The sequence below is a fragment of the Ceratotherium simum genome, chromosome 9 (genome assembly GCF_057802395.1).
Source record: "Ceratotherium simum simum isolate JZ-2026a chromosome 9, ASM5780239v1, whole genome shotgun sequence".
NCBI lineage: Eukaryota > Metazoa > Chordata > Mammalia > Perissodactyla > Rhinocerotidae > Ceratotherium > Ceratotherium simum.
The window spans coordinates 57,240,115-57,259,074 of record NC_141908.1 but is presented as its reverse complement, the minus strand read 5'-3'; the positions used below and the strand labels follow the sequence as shown (position 1 = coordinate 57,259,074).

Below are 18,960 nucleotides of genomic sequence, written 5' to 3'. Positions count from 1 at the left end.
CAGGCCTCACACACTGTGAGGCTCGCCCGCCGGACAAGCCTTCTCTCCCGGCAAGAAACGCCCTCCTTTTAAGGACACAGAACTACGGCCTTGCCGGGCCAGGCGCCGATAAGCCGGGGCACCGAAGCGCGGTGCCGCGGGCTGGAGCTGAGGACAGCCGGGGCGGGGAGGCCACGGGGTCTGGATGGGGAGGGCGGGGTCTGGAGGGGAGGGCGGGGCCGGAGCCGGAGAGACCCTGAGCCGGTGGGCGGGGCCGGGCACGGAGAAGGGCCCGCAGCCAGGGCGGCGAGGGGGCGTGGCCGGGAGCCGGGGCGGGCACTGCCACACCGAGGCTCCGCCTCCCCCCCGCCCGTCCCCTTCGCGAGAGGGACGCAAGCGGGAGGAGAGGAGGAGTGGGAGGAGGGGAGGCGGCGGCGGTGGCGCTGGAGCGCTTCTCTCGGGGACCGGCCGACCGGGGGAGCCAGCACGTCGCCACGCACTGCTCTTCCTCCGGCCGCCGAGCCGTCCCTTCTCGCCATGTCCCAGAGCAGGCATCGCGCCGCGGCCCCGCCGCTGGAGCGCCAGGACAGCGGGACCTTCAGGTCAGCGCCGGGGCAGTCGAGGCCGAGCCGGGAGTGGTGGGCAAGAGACGCGGGGGCGGGGGAACCGGCTCTCCAGCGGCATTCTGGGTAAAGCCCCTTCGCGGCGCTTTCGCCCCCGCAGCTGCGGGCGGACCTGCGGGCGCTCGGTCCCGCCCCCTCGGCGGCGCGCGGGCCGGGGTCTGCGGCCGGGCCCCGCCCCTCCTGCGGCCTCGGGCAGTGCGCGGGCTGGGCGGAGGTGGCGCGCGGCCGCCACCCTGAGAAAGGCATTTGTGGGCTTGGTCTTCAGAGGTCGCAGCGCCGGTGCCTGCCCTATTCCGCTACGAATCCCTGCTTCGCGCATTCGAGTTAGCCCCCTAAAGACCTCCCTCGCCCTGCCCGCCGCTGCCCGGTGCCCGCCGCAGCGGGGCAGGGAGGCTGGTGCGCCTCGCCAGCTCGGGCCCTGGCCGCCTGGGACCTTCGGCTCCCCCCGCGTCACCGTGGATAACGATCAGAACTAGCCCCTGTCTGCTTCTGCCTCCCTCTCCGCTTTGGCATGCAAAGCACACCTTTTTCTGGTTTTTGCAGTTTGGGGAAGATGATTACAGCTAAGCCAGGGAAAACACCGATTCAGGTATTACACGAATACGGCATGAAGACCAAGAACATCCCGGTTTATGAATGTGAAAGATCGGATGTGCAAATACACGTGCCCACTTTCACCTTCAGAGTAACCGTTGGTGACATAACCTGCACAGGTCTGTATGCAGTTAACCCAGATGACCAGGCGGGTTGGCGGTCAAGACTTGGTATTGCTTTGCAGTTCGGAAAAGTGCCCTTTTTACCTGAGACAGTGGTGAGGAGCAGACTCTTGAAACTGAGACCTCTCATCTCAGGTCATTGGAACTTTCCAAGTTCATCTGATTCTCTCCCTAATTTTCTCTTCCCCAGATACCAAGACAAGCTCAGAAACATACCTTAGGACTCTCCTAGGGTTCTTCCTAGAATTAGGGAGAAGCAGGAAAGGTTCTTAGACTCACTAGGCACTTTGGGCCCCTTGCACCACACTCGATATTCTGTATCCAAGCAAAATGAGGAAGGCAGAAGGCTCGACTACACTATATTGCATAGCATCTTCTAGTTCCTGACACTGTACAGATATTTAATACGACGTTATCTCCTTTTTTATACATGAGGAAACAGGTTCAGAGAGATCATAAGTAATGTGCCCAAAGTCACATAGCATCGAAGTTTCAGAGTTCAAACTCAACTTTATTATGGTCTGTGAACTTGAGCAACTGACAACTGAAGTTGCCCGTTTGTAAATGTAGACATTTTATTTCTTAGGTATCTTATTTAATTGAAACATAAAAAATATTGAATACTAAATTTAATTTGGAATAATGCCAAGCAAAAAATTCAGCAGGAAGGCTGAAGTTCTACCATCTGGTCATCTGAAGCCGTCATTTGTTTGTGTCCCTGAAAAGCTGGAGTCCGCTATTTTCATTGGAGCCACTTTAAGAAAATTTTGAAGCTTTTTTGTCTATATGAGGCAGGTGGATTGTAGGTGCCAGCTGGAAGTTTCCTCATATGAACCATAGAATCAGCATTGCATTAGTGCTTTAGCTGGTCTATTTTTAAGTGTTCAGTGAAAATTCAAGAAAAAGTAGCCTTTTTTCCCTCAGTGTGTTTTAGACTGGAGCCTAACAATCTATGGTAACCATTCTGCCTTGGCCCCCTACCCTTCTCACACTGCCCTGTCTTCCTGTGCAAGCTTATCTGCCTCCACAGCTTCAAATACTATCTAAAGGCCGATAATTCTGAAATCTCTATCTTCAGCCCAGGCCCAGTTACAGAACAGTGTATCAACCTGTGCTTGCTGGGCATCTTTGTTAGGATGACCTAAAGGCACCTCAGTCTCTCATTGTCCCAAACTGAATCCATCTTCTTTCTCACATCCCTTCCCCAGCCCAGTAAAGGCACCACCACCACTGATTTTCTCACAGTAGAAATCTGGATTTCATCTTCTTGACTCCTTCTCCTTGTCCAGACTGTCACCATCTCCTACTTCCTAAATATCTCTTGCATCTGTCTGCTTCTCTCGTTTTCCCATTGCTACCGTCTGGGCCACTGTCATCTCCCACTTGGAATATAGCTACAGTCTTGTAGCTGCTCTTTCAGCTTCTAGTCTTGTGATGTCCATTCTCCACAGGACAACCAGAGTGTTCTCTCTGGCGTCCACATCTGTTCATGTACTTTCTCTTCTTAAAATCCAGTCAGTGGTTTCCCATCAACCTCTGGACAAATACAAATTTCTTAACATGACTTACAACCTTGTTTCTCAAAATGTGATCAACAGCAGCCTTGATATCACCTGGGCACATGATGGAAATGCAGAATATCAGGCCCCATGCCAGACCTACTGGATCAGAGTATGCATTTTAACAAAATTCCCAGGCAATTCCTATGCACGTTAAATTTGAGAAACACAAATTTAGGATACTATTCCTTAATCTCTCCCTCTCCCGTCCAACTCTCTCGCCTTTTATCTCAAAATTCCTCCCCTTGGGCTCTTACTGTACCCACCTACTTGGGGCTCTTGAGCACACCCTGCTCTGTGTTGCCTCTGAGCCTTGGCAGGGGTCTTTTCTCTGTCTAGAATGCTCTTCCAAACCCCCAGCTCTCTTCGCTCTGCTAGCTTTTACTGATCTTTCAGGTCTCCATTTAGTTACCTCTTCCTTCTTGAAACCTTTCTGAATCCTTCCCAAGAGTCGGGAGCTGCGCCTTTCATGTGCCTCCTACAGCCTGCACTGAGGCCTGTCGTAACACATACTACTCCATGTTTCAGATGCCTGTTTACAGACGAAATCCCTCACGAGGCTATGCGCTCTTTAAGGACAGGGACTCTGTTTAGTTCTCTGCTGTACCCTTAATACCCGTGTTAGTGGATGAATGAGTATTATTTGTGTGTCCTCTGACACTTGAGGGTCACACTTGAAATTTATTCCATGTCCCCTTTCTTTCCTCCACACCAGAGGAATGGACATCAGCATTCTCATACCACTTTCAGAGGGTTCTCAACACCTGGTTTGAACTCAGAAGGAAAAAGGTTGAATTTACCATTTACCAGGTGTGATTGCTTTCTGTAGTTAGGCATCAGTCTCAGTGGTTAGTAAGGCCCGTCTCCTGCCACCCCGTTAGCTACCCATGTAAGAGATACAGATTGTATAGAAAACACATAACATAAGCTCTCACCTTCTTCCCTATATAGACCTTCCCCAGTGTTCCCAACATGTGGCCATGACTGCTTAGCCAATCAGAGGGGTTTAATGCAGTAGAGGATGGGCTGTTGGAATAAAATTGTGCACATTCTACTCTCAGACAGTGTTGTAAGTGGCTCCCTTAAAGGAAACTTCTTGCCTCAGAAGAATTCTCTCTCTCTAGGGATAAGGGAAGGGTTAAATACTAAGTTGCATTTCTTTAGAAAGTGTGACATGGTCTACTTTATTACCATTTTGTGTATAAACATATATAATGTAGACATAAGAATTCTTTATATAGGTATGCATAGTTAAATGTGTAGAACTTCTAAAATGACGGTTTTTTTAAATGTGTTAATTTTTTGTGGTGAATATTTTATTACAGTATATAATTGTATGTAGTCTATGTTTTTATTACCTAGTGTGTATATATAAAACCTGTAGTAACTTTATTTTGTATTATGAAAAGCATTATGTGAAAGCCTCACATTTTCACAGCATATAAAGGTTTTTTTTTTAACCTTAATTCAGGTGAAGGTACAAGTAAGAAGCTGGCGAAACACAGAGCTGCAGAGGCTGCCATAAACATTTTGAAAGCCAATGCAAGTATTTGGTGAGCTAAATTTCTTTGTATTCTGCAGCTCAAAAATATCATGGCTGAGGTAAGATTAAAAGTTTGAACATGCTCACAAAAGCAACAAAGTGAACAGTTGTTAGTATCTAGCTGGAAAATTCTACTTCCTTGTGAAAACCTATCATCCATTAAAGACAACTTTATCCTTAAGAAATTAAATCCAGCAAGTAACTATTAAATGGTTTTCACGAACTAGGCTTTTTTTTTGTAGATGGGCTGTGACAGTAGCAAAGCAGAGTTTTTCTGGCAAATATCTTACTGCATTAAGACTTTAATTATTTCTACACTAAAGAAAACAAGGTGGAAAAAGATCAACTGAAAGTACTCTTTTAGGAATTCTAATTTGGAAGGAGACAAAAAGATTTCCTTTTATTATAGGATGTATAACAAATACAGAGGATGTTAAGTGGGATGTTAATTCTTGACATATCTTTCCAAAATAAATTTGTTATTCTAGGTGCTTTGGGAAAGAGAGTTGGTTCTGGAGCATCTCATGTGTCATAAAGTGGTGTCCTTTGGTTTCTAATGGGTGCACCCTACAACATGGAGTGCCTTTAAATTCTTCTTTACATGCACTCAGATAGACTTGGATTATAATCTGCTCATAGCTGACAGCAGAAGCCCATGGGAATTTAGGATGGTGTTTTGTTCCCCATCCGTAGCAAAACTTTTGGCTTAGAGATGTATGTAGGCTCTCGTGCAGTGCTCCTCCTTTCTAAGTCATTCTAAACCATTTGGTAGTTTAGAACTAACCAGTGATAAGCCTTGGATCTTATAAAATGATGCTTGATTCTCTAGGGTCATACATTATACTTGATTTATGCTAGCTTTCCAGACATGCCAAATGGCATGGCAGGTATTGGATTTTCCTCTCGCTGGTGATGGCCATGCTGTTTCTGTGGAGCCCAGAGGTCAACCCAGAGTGTTGAGTATATTCGTAGAAATGAGTGTACGGCGTGTCCTTCCTGCACCTGGGCGCTTCACTTTGTCAGCAAAAAACGCTAACACACTTTACTATATATTTGTGCTTCTTGACAGATAAGATGGGAATTACTAAGCTGTAATCAGGCCTAAAGTGGCCTGATTTAATACAGAGACTTTCTCACTTCTCCATCACAATTATTTGGGTAGCTTCGGCGTGCGCATTGTAAGTGAATATTCGTATCTCATCAGCCTATGTAAAGCTTGAAATTCTGGCAGTTAGAAACTTAGGGAAGTGGCCATAAGTAAACCTCATTTGTCCTGGAAGAAGTGACTCTTCAGTGACCTAGGTGTTAGTAACCTTGGACTGCAGCTTATTCAGTGTTAGGGACCCGTCACCCAAGTAACTAGTAGTTTCAGGCTACTTAGAGGAGATTGTTCTCTTTTTTCCTAATCACGATTCCCACATGCTGAAACCAGATTCATGTAGGCCATCTATTTTATGCAGGGTACATATGATCTTAGGGGGATCATTTGCATAGAGCAAATGATAAGTCAAACAGATCTTTCTTCTATAATTCTCTAGATGAAAAAACAGTGTTTATGATCTGTGTTATTCACATTGCCACGCTAAATTTCATGACTAATAGTCTTCCCTTTTCATGTAGTTATAATATAGTATATTTTATTTAAATGCATTTTAGCTGAGCACCTATTATATGCAAAGTGCTACAAAGCTTATGAAGGTAAGTAAGACATAGGCCCTACCATCAAGGATTTTACAGTCTCTGAACAAGGGAGAGGTGTGGTGAGGGATGGACAAATTACATGTATTTGTAAGAGAGTATAATTTATGGTAAAATAATTTGCTTAAGAAAGGGTCAAAAAAATGTTAGAATGTTTCAAAGGAGAGAGTAGCTATGTTCCATTGGGGTAAAAGGATAGGCTTCTTAGAGAAAGTGGCATTTGAGATACACCTTGGATAATGAGTAGATCAGATTCTCGTAGAAGGTGGGGGAGAGAAGGGCGTTTCATGTAGAAGGAACAACGAGAGCAAAGGCATAGAGGGTTAAATAGAAAATATTGTCATTTTGGGGGAAATTGTTTTGTTTTTTAACACTTTAAAACAATGTTTAGCTTTGCAGTTCCTGACCCCTTAATGCCTGACCCTTCCAAGCAACCAAAGAACCAGCTTAATCCTATTGGTTCATTGCAGGTAAGTTGCACAGTTTTTCCATACTTAACATTTTGTCTACTGAAAAAAGATGTCATAAATTGATAATATCACAGGGGCTAAGACAGGGAATGAATATTTTAAAGACAAGATGGTGTAATATTTTGTTTTCCAAGTTATGATCATTAGATATTACAGCGCTAACTCGAAGTTATTTTCCTATTTATTTACGTTTTGGATTTTCTTCCATATACAGTATCTGCCTTTGGTTTGTGGAATTCTCATTTGAGATCAACAGGACCTCAGTGCACATGGGTAGAGTGTTTTATACTTTAAGAATATTTCTTGCCACTGTTGTGACAAACCTCTTTCTACTTCTGTTGAGACAGAAGACTTTATAAAGAACCCAAATCGGGTAACCTAACTCAAGAAAAGGGAAGTAATCTGTTTGTTTGTTTATTCTACCAAAAATAAATATATTCAGCTTTGAATTTCTGCATGCAGAATATCCTTCTTGCAGATTATCCATGTGCTCTGTTGGACAGCTTCTCTGCCCTTCATTCAGCCAGTCCTTTGGTCTCTTTCCTGCTCCGTGAGATTTTCTGTAGTTTTCTTTCCTGTCTTTCCTCAACCTCCTCCCAGTCTGTTTGTTTGCTGTCTGCTCCCCACTCTTGATCAAATGCACTGGTTAGTTAGCCAGCTGTGGGATGGAGGTCTCTAGATAGGGAGAGGCTTTAGGAACTGATGGCAGTGAGACCTATAGGTGTCCTCTGTGATGTTCCCAAAGAGAGTGACAGTAGTTTGTCTTTCTGTTTGAACTCTTTGATATCCGCTCACTATGGCTTAATGGAAGAACACCATTCATAGCAGGAAATTGCTTCAGTTTTGGTATTATGGGCTTATGAGATATAAAATGTAGTGATATCTATGGGAAATATGGGGTCTTCCCTCATTTTTCCATTGCAGAATATCATTATTCTTTTCAAACATATATATAGAAATGGGATCAAAATGATGAAAGAATATCATTTATGTGATTGAGCCATTGCATAGTAAAAATTACTGCTAAAGCCTCATCTCGATTTCCTAGGAATTGGCTATTCATCATGGCTGGAGACTTCCTGAATATACCCTTTCCCAGGAGGGAGGACCTGCTCATAAGAGAGAGTATACCACAATTTGCAGGCTAGAGTCATTTATGGAAACTGGTACTTATTTCTTTTTACTCTCATACAGTTGAGACATTTGAAATATTTTCAAATGATGAATGACCATAGAAATTTCTGTTGTGATTTCTTTTCAAATATTTCGATAGGGGAAAAAATTGATACACTCCTGTTTTACTATCTCTAACTTTCTGCAGTTGAATTTAAGGATAAATATTTAGCTTAAGAATACTTATACTTCTTAGTTTGATATTTTAAAAAATCATGGAAAGACAAAATAAATAATTAACTCTTTAAATAGTCTTCATGGATGTGTTAGTGACTTTAAAAGACTCGTTTTGGAGAAAAAAGCAGTAGTAAATCTCTTGGAGTTTCACCTGCTCTTCTAGAAGATAGGGGGACTAAAAGAAGATTATGTTTGAAAACAAGATGATTAAAAAGAGGCCTAGATGGCCAAAAAATTGCAGTGAGATAAAAATAAAGTAGAAATTATCTTTCTGAATTATAGCAACTTGTATGTTGTAAAGGCCATAAACTGTGAGAAAAAAGTCCCATTGTAACTTCTCTAGCATGTTTTTATCATTTTTAAAGTAGCTTGAGATGGAATTTTACCTTGGTGTTAGAGACTAGTTTCAAGTAATAAGCGCCTGTTTGCCCTCGAGAGGTAGTCATGGGCCAGTGCAGACAGCACTTGGCCAGAAGCAGGGAGCTCCGCTTCTGTTCCTGGTGCAATCCTTGATTTGCAAGGTTAGGCAAATTACTTAATCTCCCTGAGCCTCAGTTTTTAAATCTGGAAAACAAAAGCATGGAAGTAGATGATATTTCTGGTGTCTTTCAATTACAGCATCTTCTATGCCCTTCTTATTCCTATTAAAGAAAGAAATTCCACATAGTTGTCAGTTTATAGGAGATTGTACACAGGAACTAGACATTGAGAGATAGGAGTTGTGGTTTGAATGTACCTTAATAAACTTGAATATTTGGGCAGAATTAAACCAAATATGGTTTATTAAAGCTGGGCATAGGGAAATATAACTGTGAAAATGTAACTATTAAAGATAAACTGTTAAAGAAAAGAAGTGCCTTCAAAAATGTCAGAATCAATAGCTGTATGAAGCGCAAGCAAAGATGTCAGATCAGAAAAAGAATAGTCTGGTGTATAAAAGCCATGAATTTGTTCTCTGGTTAAACCCAATACTTTACACATTTGATTGTCCTCTATGGACACTAATTTGTTTTCTAAATCTACCATTTCTTTTTCCTTATTTAGGAAAGGGGGCCTCAAAAAAGCAAGCCAAGAGAAATGCTGCTGAGAAATTTCTTGCCAAATTCAGTAATATTTCTCCAGAGAACCACATTTCTTTAGTGAGTAATGATCAGACAGCTATGATGTTAATGTGATTAAGCACCTCTTGCTGTAGGAAACTTTCCTTGATTTCTTATTTTATAGATACTTCAGAGTTGCAATTTTTAAAAATCTCTTCATTGTTCAGTTATACACCACCCCAATTTTAGCGGCTTGCTACATGTGAGCCAGGGTCACAGGGGTGACCAGTCAAGAGGGCTTGGGAGATACAGTCAAATTCAGAATAATATGATGGGATCTAAAGAAGATAGGCCAGTAGTGCCATTTTTGCCTTCAGGTTCACAGTGCATTCCCATCCCTTTGTTCATGCATTCATGCGTGCACCTAGCAAACATTTAGTGATCCATACTGTGTGCCAAGCTTTGTACCAGGTACTGCCATATGGTGAATAAGACCGTCTCTGCCCTTAAGGAGTTTGAAGCCTACTGATAAAGAATGCCACAGGCTGGTCCTTAAAGAGGGTGCTGGGAACATATGAGAAGGATCCAACCTAGATGGGGTGTTGGGGAAAGGCTTCTTGGAGGAAGTAATATCTAAGCCAGGACCTGTAGGATGAGAACAGACGGAAAGAATTTCGGAGAGAAGAAAGAGCATGTGCGAAGACCCAGGAATGAAACATCATATGCGATCTAGAGACCTTGAGTAATTTGATATGGCTAGAGCATAGAGTGGGAGGGAGAGAGTCTCAAACAATGAAGCCAGAAAGGTAAAGAGGGATTAAATCTTGAAGGGACGACTATATTAAGGAGATTGAACTTTATCCTGAGGGTACTGCAAAGTCATTAAAGAATTTTAATCTAGGAAGGACAGGATCTAATTTATACATTAGAAAGGAAATCGATGACTGCATTATGGTGATTGTATGAATATTAGAATCAGAAAAATCTGCCAGAATGCTGTTATAGAAAGCAGATGAGAAATGATAGTGGCCTATACTAAGGTAGTGGCAGTTGAAATGGTAGATTTAAAAATTATTTAGAAAACTTTAGTAAATGGGGTATGGTAATTGATTGAATGTGGAGAGTTAAGGAAAAAGGAGGAAATAAATATTTTTACCTTGGCAACTGAGTAGATGGTGGTACCATTCAATAATATGGAGAACACAGAAGATGAGTAGCATTTGAGAGGGAGCAAATAATGAGCTAAATATAGGATATATTGAATTTGGAGTCTTTATAGAATATCTAAGTAAAGATATTGAGTAGGCAGTGTGGCATACAGATATAGAGCTTAAAAGATTGGGCTACACATGATACATTACTTGAGATTCATAGATAGGTATGTCTTGTGGTACTTTATATGTCTTGTGGTACTTTATATGTCTTGTGGTACTTTATCTGAGAGTGGTCTGTTAGGTGGGGAATGAGAAGTGAGGACTGTAGCAGTGTCCTAAGCTTATGATGAAATAAAGGCATATTCTGTAGGAGAAAAAGACAATACATAAGTAATATAATTTTGGTTTTACTTTTTTTTGTGTGTGTGTGTGTGTGAGGAAGACCAGCCCTGAGGTAATGTCTGATGCCAATCGTGCTCTTTTTTTTTTTTTTCCGCTGAGGAAGACTGGCCCTGGGCTAACATCCGTGCCCATCTTCCTCTACTTTATATGGGACGCCGTCACAGCATGGCTTAATAAGTGGTGCATCGGTGCGCTCCTGGGATCCAAACCGGCGAACCCCGGGCTGTTGCAGCAGAGCACGCGCTCTTAACCGCTTGCACCACCAGGCTGGCCCCCCTGGTTTTACTTTTTTAATAGAAAAATACAAAACATTGCATTTGCTTCTTTTAAAGTTGCATCAGAGATGACACGAAAATCCCAAAGCACAAACAGGTTTACAGGTGAATTCTGTTAAATCTTCAAGAAAGAGATAATTTCCAATGCTATTTGAACTCTTATTGGCAATGTATATAACATAGGGGAAGCCTCTAAATTTATTTTCCAAAACCAACATAACACTAACACCAAAACCTGACAATAGCAAATCTCAGTGGAAAAAATTATAGATTAATCTCCCTTATGGTGAAACACCTTAATAAAATAGTAGAGTATTAGAAGAATAATATACTATAGACAAGTATAGAGTTTATTTCAAGAATGCAAGGATGTTTGAAGGTTAGTAAATCTGTTATGTAATCAACCACATTAATGGGTCAAAAGAGAAAAACATATAATCCTTTCAGTGGATGCCATAAAGATAAATTTGACAGTCATTACTGATAAACACTTTAAAAATATCCCAATTGGGATTCAAACTATTTACCTCAAAAAAGTCAAAATCATGGTTACATCTTTACATATTACATCCATTCCCGTTAATTTCACACATAAGACAAGGATGTCCACTAACACTGTTTTTTTTAACCTTGTTCCAGAAGTACCAACCAATGTAATTAGACAAGAGAAAACAATAAGAGGTTAGAAATAAGAAAAGAGGAGATATATTATCATTAACTACAAATAATATGATTATATCCCTATAAAACCCTAGAGAAAAACTGCTAGAAATAATAAGAGACTTCATCAAGGTAACAGATCATTAAGTTAATATACAAAACCAGTAGCTTTCTCGTATTATTTAGAGTTATGAAGGCAAGCACCAGGTTAATTAAAAATAGAAAGTTAAAAATTATTGCTTCTGGAAGGGGGACTGAAGGTAGGGGTGGACTGAGGCTAGGGATTGCTGCTTTTATAATTCTGTGCTGTTTGATTTTTTGTGGTATTGTGTCTTACTTTGATTAACAAAATTTATGAAGCTTGATAACATTGGTCATTTTATTTAACATTTGTTAACATATTTTATTTATTTAACATTTTATTTATTTAACATTTTATTTAACATCTATCTTGAAAAAGTATACTGGAAAAATATCAATAGTTTTCCTACTTACAAATATTAAGTGATAGACTATAGAAGATCCCATTTTCAATAGTAGAAAAGAAGATAATATATCTGGGAATAAACTTAAGAAGAAATGTGTAGGACCCACGTGAGAAAAATCTTAAAACTCTATTGAGGGATATAACAAAAATTGAATAAATGTAAAGCTATCTCTTTATTTTTGATAGGAAGACTCAATATTGTAAATATATAAAAATATAATGTAGTGTCAGTCAAAATCTACCAGAATTTATTTTGGACCTTGGCACAACTTTACTAAGTTTATTGGAAAAATAAACTCAAGAATAGCCAAGAAAACTGAAAAGGGAAGAGTATAGGAGGTGGGGTTTACCCTATCAGAGGATAAAACATACTGTAAAGCTGTAGTAGTTAAAACCAGTACTGATACAGGAATAGACAGAGAATAGAATAGGGAATCCCATGTAGATGCTAATCCATATAGGAGTGTAGTATATGACAGCAGTGAGATTTCAGATCACTGGATGAGAGGATGGATTATTCAATAAACGATGTAGAAACAACTTAACAGCCACATTTGGGGAGAAAAAGTATAGATTTTTGTGCATATGTATATGACATATATTTAGATTGCTACCTTATTCCTTCCATTTGAATAAATTTCAGATGGATCAAAGATTTGAACATAAGAATTGAAACTGTTTGAGTATGAGAAAACATAGAAGAGCTTTCTTTTTCAAAATTCTTAGCATGGGGAAAGACTTTTTAAGCATAACTTAAAACCTAGAAGCTATAAAGTAAAATATTCATAAATTTGACTACGTAAAACCTGCACAGTGAAAAATCTGTAAATAAAACCAAGAATAAAAACAAAGTGAGAAGAAATTATTTTCAACACATGACTGTAAAGGGACTGTTTTCAGTACCACGTAAAAAGGTCTTACACATCAGTAAAAAAGATAACCCAGGGCTAGCCCTGTGGCCTAGTGGTTAAGTTTGGTGTGCTCCCAGTGGCCCAGGCTCAGTTTCCAGTCCGGACCTACACCACTCATCAGTGGCCATGCTGTGCCAGCAACCCATGTACAAAATAGAGGAAGATGGGCACAGATGTTAGCCCAGGGTGAATCTTCCTCAGCAAAAAAAAAAAAAAAAAAAAAAAAAAAGACAACCCAGTAGAAGAAATATGAATGGTTAAAACAAAAATGTGCAACTTCATTCATGCAAGTTAAACAAGGTACTATTTTCACATTTTAGGGTGACAAAACCTACCAAGTTTGATAATACCTGGTGTTGGTGAGCTTCTGAGAAAATAAGCACCCTCCAAGGCAGTTGATAGGGGTATAAATTGGTTCAGAAATCAGTGTGGAAGTATTTATCAAAATTAAAAGCACACATGTTCTTTGACTCAGCAGTTCTTACTTCTAGAAATTATTCTACAGAGAAAGTCATCCAAGTGCAAAAGAGTTTTATTGTAATGTTCTTAGTAAAAGCAAGAAACCAGAAACAACCTAAAACCCATGGTTGGAGAGACTGGTAAAGTAAATACAGCGCATGCCTGTGTGCTGATAGGAGAAAAATGAACAAGATGTAGAGCAGTAAGGTATTATTTTTGTTTGAAAAGAAGATTACATACGTGTCTGTGCTTGAATATGCATAGAACACTTATGAAAGGATACTGAAGAAATGTTTAACAGCAGCTTTCTCTGGGGAGCGGAATAGAAGTCTTCAGGGAAGGGATGGTAAGGAAAAGAGACTATACTTCGTTATATGTTTGTTCTTTCTTTTTTTTTTTTTATGAGGAAGATCAGCCCTGAGCTAACATCCATGCTAATCCTCCTCTTTTTGCTGAGGGGGACCGGCTCTGAGCTAACATCTATTGCCAATCCTCCTCCTTTTTTTCCCAAAGCCCCAGTAGATAGTTGTATGTCATAGTTGCACATCCTTCTAGTTGCTGTATGTGGGACGCGGCCTCAGCATGGCTGGAGAAGCAGTGCGTTGGTGCGCGACCGGCATCCTAACCCGGGCCACCAGTAGCAGAGCGCGCGCGCTTAACCCCTAAGCCACGGGGCTGGCCCTATATGTTTGTTCTTATTGCAGGTATTTTTTTACTATGTGAGTAAATTATGATTTTTTTAAAGTTCTATTCAAAGAGTGTAAAATTCTATTTAGTAAATTTTACAAATTATTCAATTCTGTATCATGACCATTCCTGTGATCTTTTGAAAATCCCTTAACCTCTGTCAGGCTCAGTAATAAATAAGACTAAGGATAGGTTGCCCTACTTCAGAGAGTAGTTGGTTTTGGTTTTTTTGATGGCAATAGTATATGAGGGAAATTTGAAAAATATAAACTAACATGGAAATATGTAAAACATTCTAAGAACAGAGGTGAAAAGGGAAGGATATAGGGGAGAATAAAGAAAAGAGAAGGAGAAAGAAAACAGAAAAAAATAAGCTCAGTTGGTTCTGGGATAAGTCCAGTAAGAACTTTTTGACATCCTTCCATTCATTTGAATGACTCGTTATTCTCAAACCCAAGTTACACATTTCACCTTTTCTATAGTTTCTTTGTTTCCTGCCTTATAGCTATTAGTTATAGTGCCTGGTATTTAATACAAGGAACCATAAAGATATGAAAATTGTTTTCTATTTTAACTTCTAAGTCACTCCATTAGGCAGATTCAATTATCGTCAGATTTGTTTATAGTGCTCTTTAAATATCCTATACATCTTAATGTGGAAATTAATCAGAAAATTTGACTGAAAGACCTTTGTACTATTCAAAAGTATTTTAAAATCCTTCCAGTATATTATTGCATGTCCTTCTTTTTTTAGAATCTTGGTATTTGTTAAATGTGTGTACTTGTTAGTATTTAAGTCAGCAAGTTAGTCAAATGGTACCCATTTAAACATGCTTTATAAAGTATTAAATGTCAGTGCCAAATAAATGTTTTTAATTATAGTAGTGTTGGAACTCAGTGTGAGTTAAGAATCTTAGTCTTCATCTCTGTTTTTCAGACAAATGTAGTAGGACATTCTCTAGGATGTACTTGGCATTCCTTGAGGAATTCTCCTGGTGAAAAGATCAACTTACTGAAAAGAAGCCTCCTCAGTATTCCCAATACAGATTACATCCAGCTGCTTAGTGAAATCGCCAAGGAACAAGGTTTTAATATAACATATTTGGATATAGGTATGATTTTTTTCTTTGGCTTATCCCAAAACCTGTTTCTTTTTAAACTATGTTTGAGAAACAAAACCTCTATTATAATTTATTTCACTGATTAGAGATTCTGACTATAATTGCCAGAGCAGTAATAAATATTGTTGATATGTCCCATTCTTATAAATAATAATAGTACCTAACATCTATACAGTTATAATAATAAAAACAACAATAGCTAAGATTTATAGAGTTGTACTGTGTGCCAGGCACCACTCTAAGGACGTTACATGTTTCAACTTACTGATCCTCAGACTAACCCTATGATGTAGGTTCTGTTATCCTTATGTGTAAGTGAAGAAAATAAGGCACAGAAAAGTTGAGAAACTTGCCTGAGACAACATAGCTAGTCAGTGGTAGAGCCCGATTAGGGAAGAGTCCCTGACGATACGCTGTCTGTTACACTAGCCCTGATGGGCAGCTTGACAAATAAAAAGGCACCCATGTTTCTAGAACAAGCACCAAGTTTGTAGAGGTCAGACCTCTTCTCTCCACTTTGTCACTGTGTGCCAATTCTGGGAGATAAAAGGGGACAAGTCAATTTATAGCTTTATCCAGTCCCAGCTATCATCTTCTACATTTTCTCTAGCCCTTAATCGTTTAGATAGACAAACGTGGATAGACTGGAAAGGAAGTCAGTTTGGATTTTCTTTTAATTAAGTTTGTAAGTGGCTAATTTGTGCATATGTGTGTGTGTTTGGTGTTTTGATTTAACATCAGTATAGTATGTGAAGAATTTGATATCGCTTGTTCCAGCCTCGGTGAGCTGTGGGGACCTAACTTGTTACAGAGTAGTTAGTAAGCACTGGGAAAGTAGGGTTTTTCAGGGATGAAAGAACTTCTGATTTTCTCTGCTACTTTGGGATTAAATGATGGATCAGGTACGATGTCTTACTATACTGAGAATGATGCAGAACCTGGGAATTTAGTGCAAGCAGATGGTCAGAAAAGGTGGCTGATGGGAGACTGTTCATTCAAAAATTATTTATTAAGTATCTACACTTTGTTGGGTGTTTGAGATACAGAGATGAATAAGCCATGTCATGAATAGGACTATGGAAGGTTTTGAATCTGGGAAAAGAAGGAAACTTGAGATGATTTTTTAGATTATGAATTAAGGATGCCTTTGACATGCTTCTTACCAGTTTTAAGAACTAAATAGTTCTGGTAAATATAGAACAGCAGTCTAAAAACCACAGTCAGTTAATTTGGCTAACTTCTATGCAGTTACCTTCAAAAGAACCTAGATATTCTCCAAAGAAGATATACAAATGGCCAAAAAGCACATTTTGCTCGCTATCACTCATCAGGGAAATGCAAATCAAGACCACAGTGAAGTCTCAATTCACATCTACTAAGATGGCTATGATGGAGAAAGTAGAAAATAACAAATATGGGCACAGGTATAGAGAAACTGTGGCCCTCATACATTGTTGGTGGGAATTCATGGTTCAGCTGCTGTGGAAAACAGAGTTGTGCAACTCCTGAAATGAGTTACCATATGACCCAGCAACTCTACTTCTAGATATATACCCAAAAGAATCGAAAACTGGTATTCAAACAAATGTCTGTACACACATGTTCACAGCAGTACTATTCACAATAGCCAAAAGGCGGAAATAGCCCAAATGTGAATGTATAAATCAATTGTGGTATATATGTGCAACGAAATATTCAGCCATGAGAAAGGATGAAGTTCTGATAGATGCTTCAACGTGGATGAACCTCAAAAACGTTATACTAAGTGCAAGAAGCCAGACACAAAAGGTCACATGTTATGTGAGTCCATTTCTGTGAAATTCCCAGAGTAGGTTAATCCATAAATTGGTGGTTGCTGGGGGTGGGAGTGGGGTTAGGGAGCAACTGCTTAATGAGTGTTGTGTTTCCTCTTGGGGTGATAAAATGATGCAAGTATTTTGTAACTAGATAGAGGTGGTGGTTGCACAACATTGGGAATGTACTAAATGCCATTGAATAGTTCACTTCAAAATGGTTAATTTTATGTTACATGAATTTTAACCCAATTTAAAAAAAAAGAACCTACATGCCAGAGCTAGAAAGCCTCTTCACACAGTACATAACCCCATTGTATCTGGATATTTTCCACTTTTGACTCTAGCTGAAACAATAACTTTTAATCATTACCACTTTAAACAAATCATAACCTGTTGCTACTTCTTCCCCTTGTCTCATTCAACCATTTTTAATAAGAGTGATTCATGAGTTGATGAGAAGAACATTTATTTCCTGTGTTTAGGTATTGTTTTTAAAACACATATACGATATGGAACTAGACGCTGCACAGACTTACAAGCAAAGAACCTGAAGGCGCAAGGGCAGTCTTGCCCTGAACCATGTATTTCCTGGCTCAAATGTCTACTGAAAATAACCCTAGACGTCATAATAGGAAATACAGTCCCTCTGGTCCTGTAGCAAATGGTTTTTTCCATTTTAAAAAAGTTGCTATGGTTCAGTAATTTGCAAACACTGTTCAACTAGCCGCATTAGAATTGCCTTGGGAGCTTTTTTTTAAAATGTAAGAATCTGGCCACTCCAACCCCAAATCCTGCATTTCTTATTGAGCAGGCTGGAGTGAGGCCTAGGCACCTGTATTTCTTTAAAGTTCCCTCAGGTGATTATGAAGCACAGCTGTGTTTGAGAACTACTGCTGTGGCTGAGTGATCGTGTTTTGTGTTTTGTTCGTTTCTACAAGAATGACAAAGATGATGAGTAAGTGGAACAGCATACCATGGATGCTTACTGAGAAAGACAGTCATAAAAACCGTATTGTTTTTACAAGGATCTGCTTTATATACACTTGGCAATAATCTTCATGTTTGAATATGTCATTACAGAAGAACTGAGTGCCAACGGACAGTATCAATGTCTCGCGGAGCTGTCCACCAGTCCCATCACAGTCTGTCATGGCTCTGGGATCTCCTGCGGCAATGCACAGAGTGATGCAGCTCACAATGCTCTGCAGTACTTAAAGATAATTGCAGAAAGAAAGTAAACTGGGAACAACTTAGAAAACCCTGCAGTGGCACATAAAAAGTGCCCCTTTGGCCCCTTCCCAAGTAAAACTTTACTACAATGTTTGAGTTTGTGTGTTGTTTCTAAACCTCTTCATAGATTCCATCAACACTCCAGATTTAATTATCTCCTGGTAGTTGTTATTAAGCTCTTTTTAATGGCTTCAACTTTGTATTGGTATATTGTATTTATAAACTTTGTACCATAGGCAGAGTGTAGCACCCATTTTACAACGCCGTGTACATAGAAGGAAGAACCTGCATGTTTGTTGATGATGATGATGATGATGAAGAAATAAAACTGCTGCAAGCAACAGTCTTTCTTACTGCTGCTTAACCTCTTTTCTGCGCGAGGCTTTGTAAAGGGAATTCAAAGGAAGCCCCTTAGAATTAGAGTGTTGAGGAACGCACTAACAGGCTTTTATTGAATGTGATTGTTAAATTTCAGGGAACATGATTGGTCTGCTGTGTATTTCAGTCCATGTAATAAAGAGCTGTTGTTATAATGGGTTCTGCTCATTTTATTAAAGTGTTACTGACTTGCCTGTGGCCCCATTCTTTTTAGCCTTTCTTGTGAGTAACATTATAATGTGGATGTTCTGTTATTTACATATCTCTGGTTTACTTCTGAAAGTCAAAGGTAAAAAACCTATGGCCTAAGCAAAAATTTACAAATATATCTGATGAATCACTTCCATATTGTCCAAGCCAATGTTGTCTTTTTCTTTTATATAACCAGTCATGGATGAATTAGTAGTTGAAAAGCATTAATT

The 18,960-nt window shown here is 39.7% G+C and overlaps 1 protein-coding gene across 2 annotated transcripts; it reads left to right on the top strand.

The window, feature by feature from the left end:
* Positions 1–387: 387 nt before the first annotated feature.
* PRKRA (protein activator of interferon induced protein kinase EIF2AK2) lies at positions 388–18,736 on the top strand. Of its 2 annotated transcripts, XM_004426677.3 has the most exons (8): positions 388–581; positions 1,146–1,315; positions 4,349–4,430; positions 6,510–6,588; positions 7,637–7,754; positions 8,983–9,077; positions 14,951–15,125; positions 18,011–18,736. In XM_004426677.3, the coding sequence occupies exons 1-8, from the start codon at positions 517–519 to the stop codon at positions 18,166–18,168; spliced, it is 942 nt and encodes a 313-aa protein (XP_004426734.1). In that variant the 5' UTR covers positions 388–516; the 3' UTR covers positions 18,169–18,736. The 2 variants fall into 2 exon arrangements, with proteins under 2 accessions (XP_004426734.1, XP_014640142.1); XM_014784656.2 differs by lacking the exons at positions 388–581; positions 1,146–1,315; positions 4,349–4,430 and adding an exon at positions 4,438–5,598.
* The last annotated feature ends 224 nt before the right edge of the window (positions 18,737–18,960 follow it).

Coding starts and splice junctions, on each gene's coding strand:
- PRKRA (XM_004426677.3), top strand. CDS start 517: ATGTCCCAGAGCAGGCATCGCGCCGCGGCCCCGCCGCTGGAGCGCCAG. Junction 9,078..14,950: donor CAGAGAACCACATTTCTTTA/GTGAGTAATGAT, acceptor TCTGTTTTTCAG/ACAAATGTAGTAGGACATTC. Junction 15,126..18,010: donor TATAACATATTTGGATATAG/GTATGATTTTTT, acceptor ATGTCATTACAG/AAGAACTGAGTGCCAACGGA.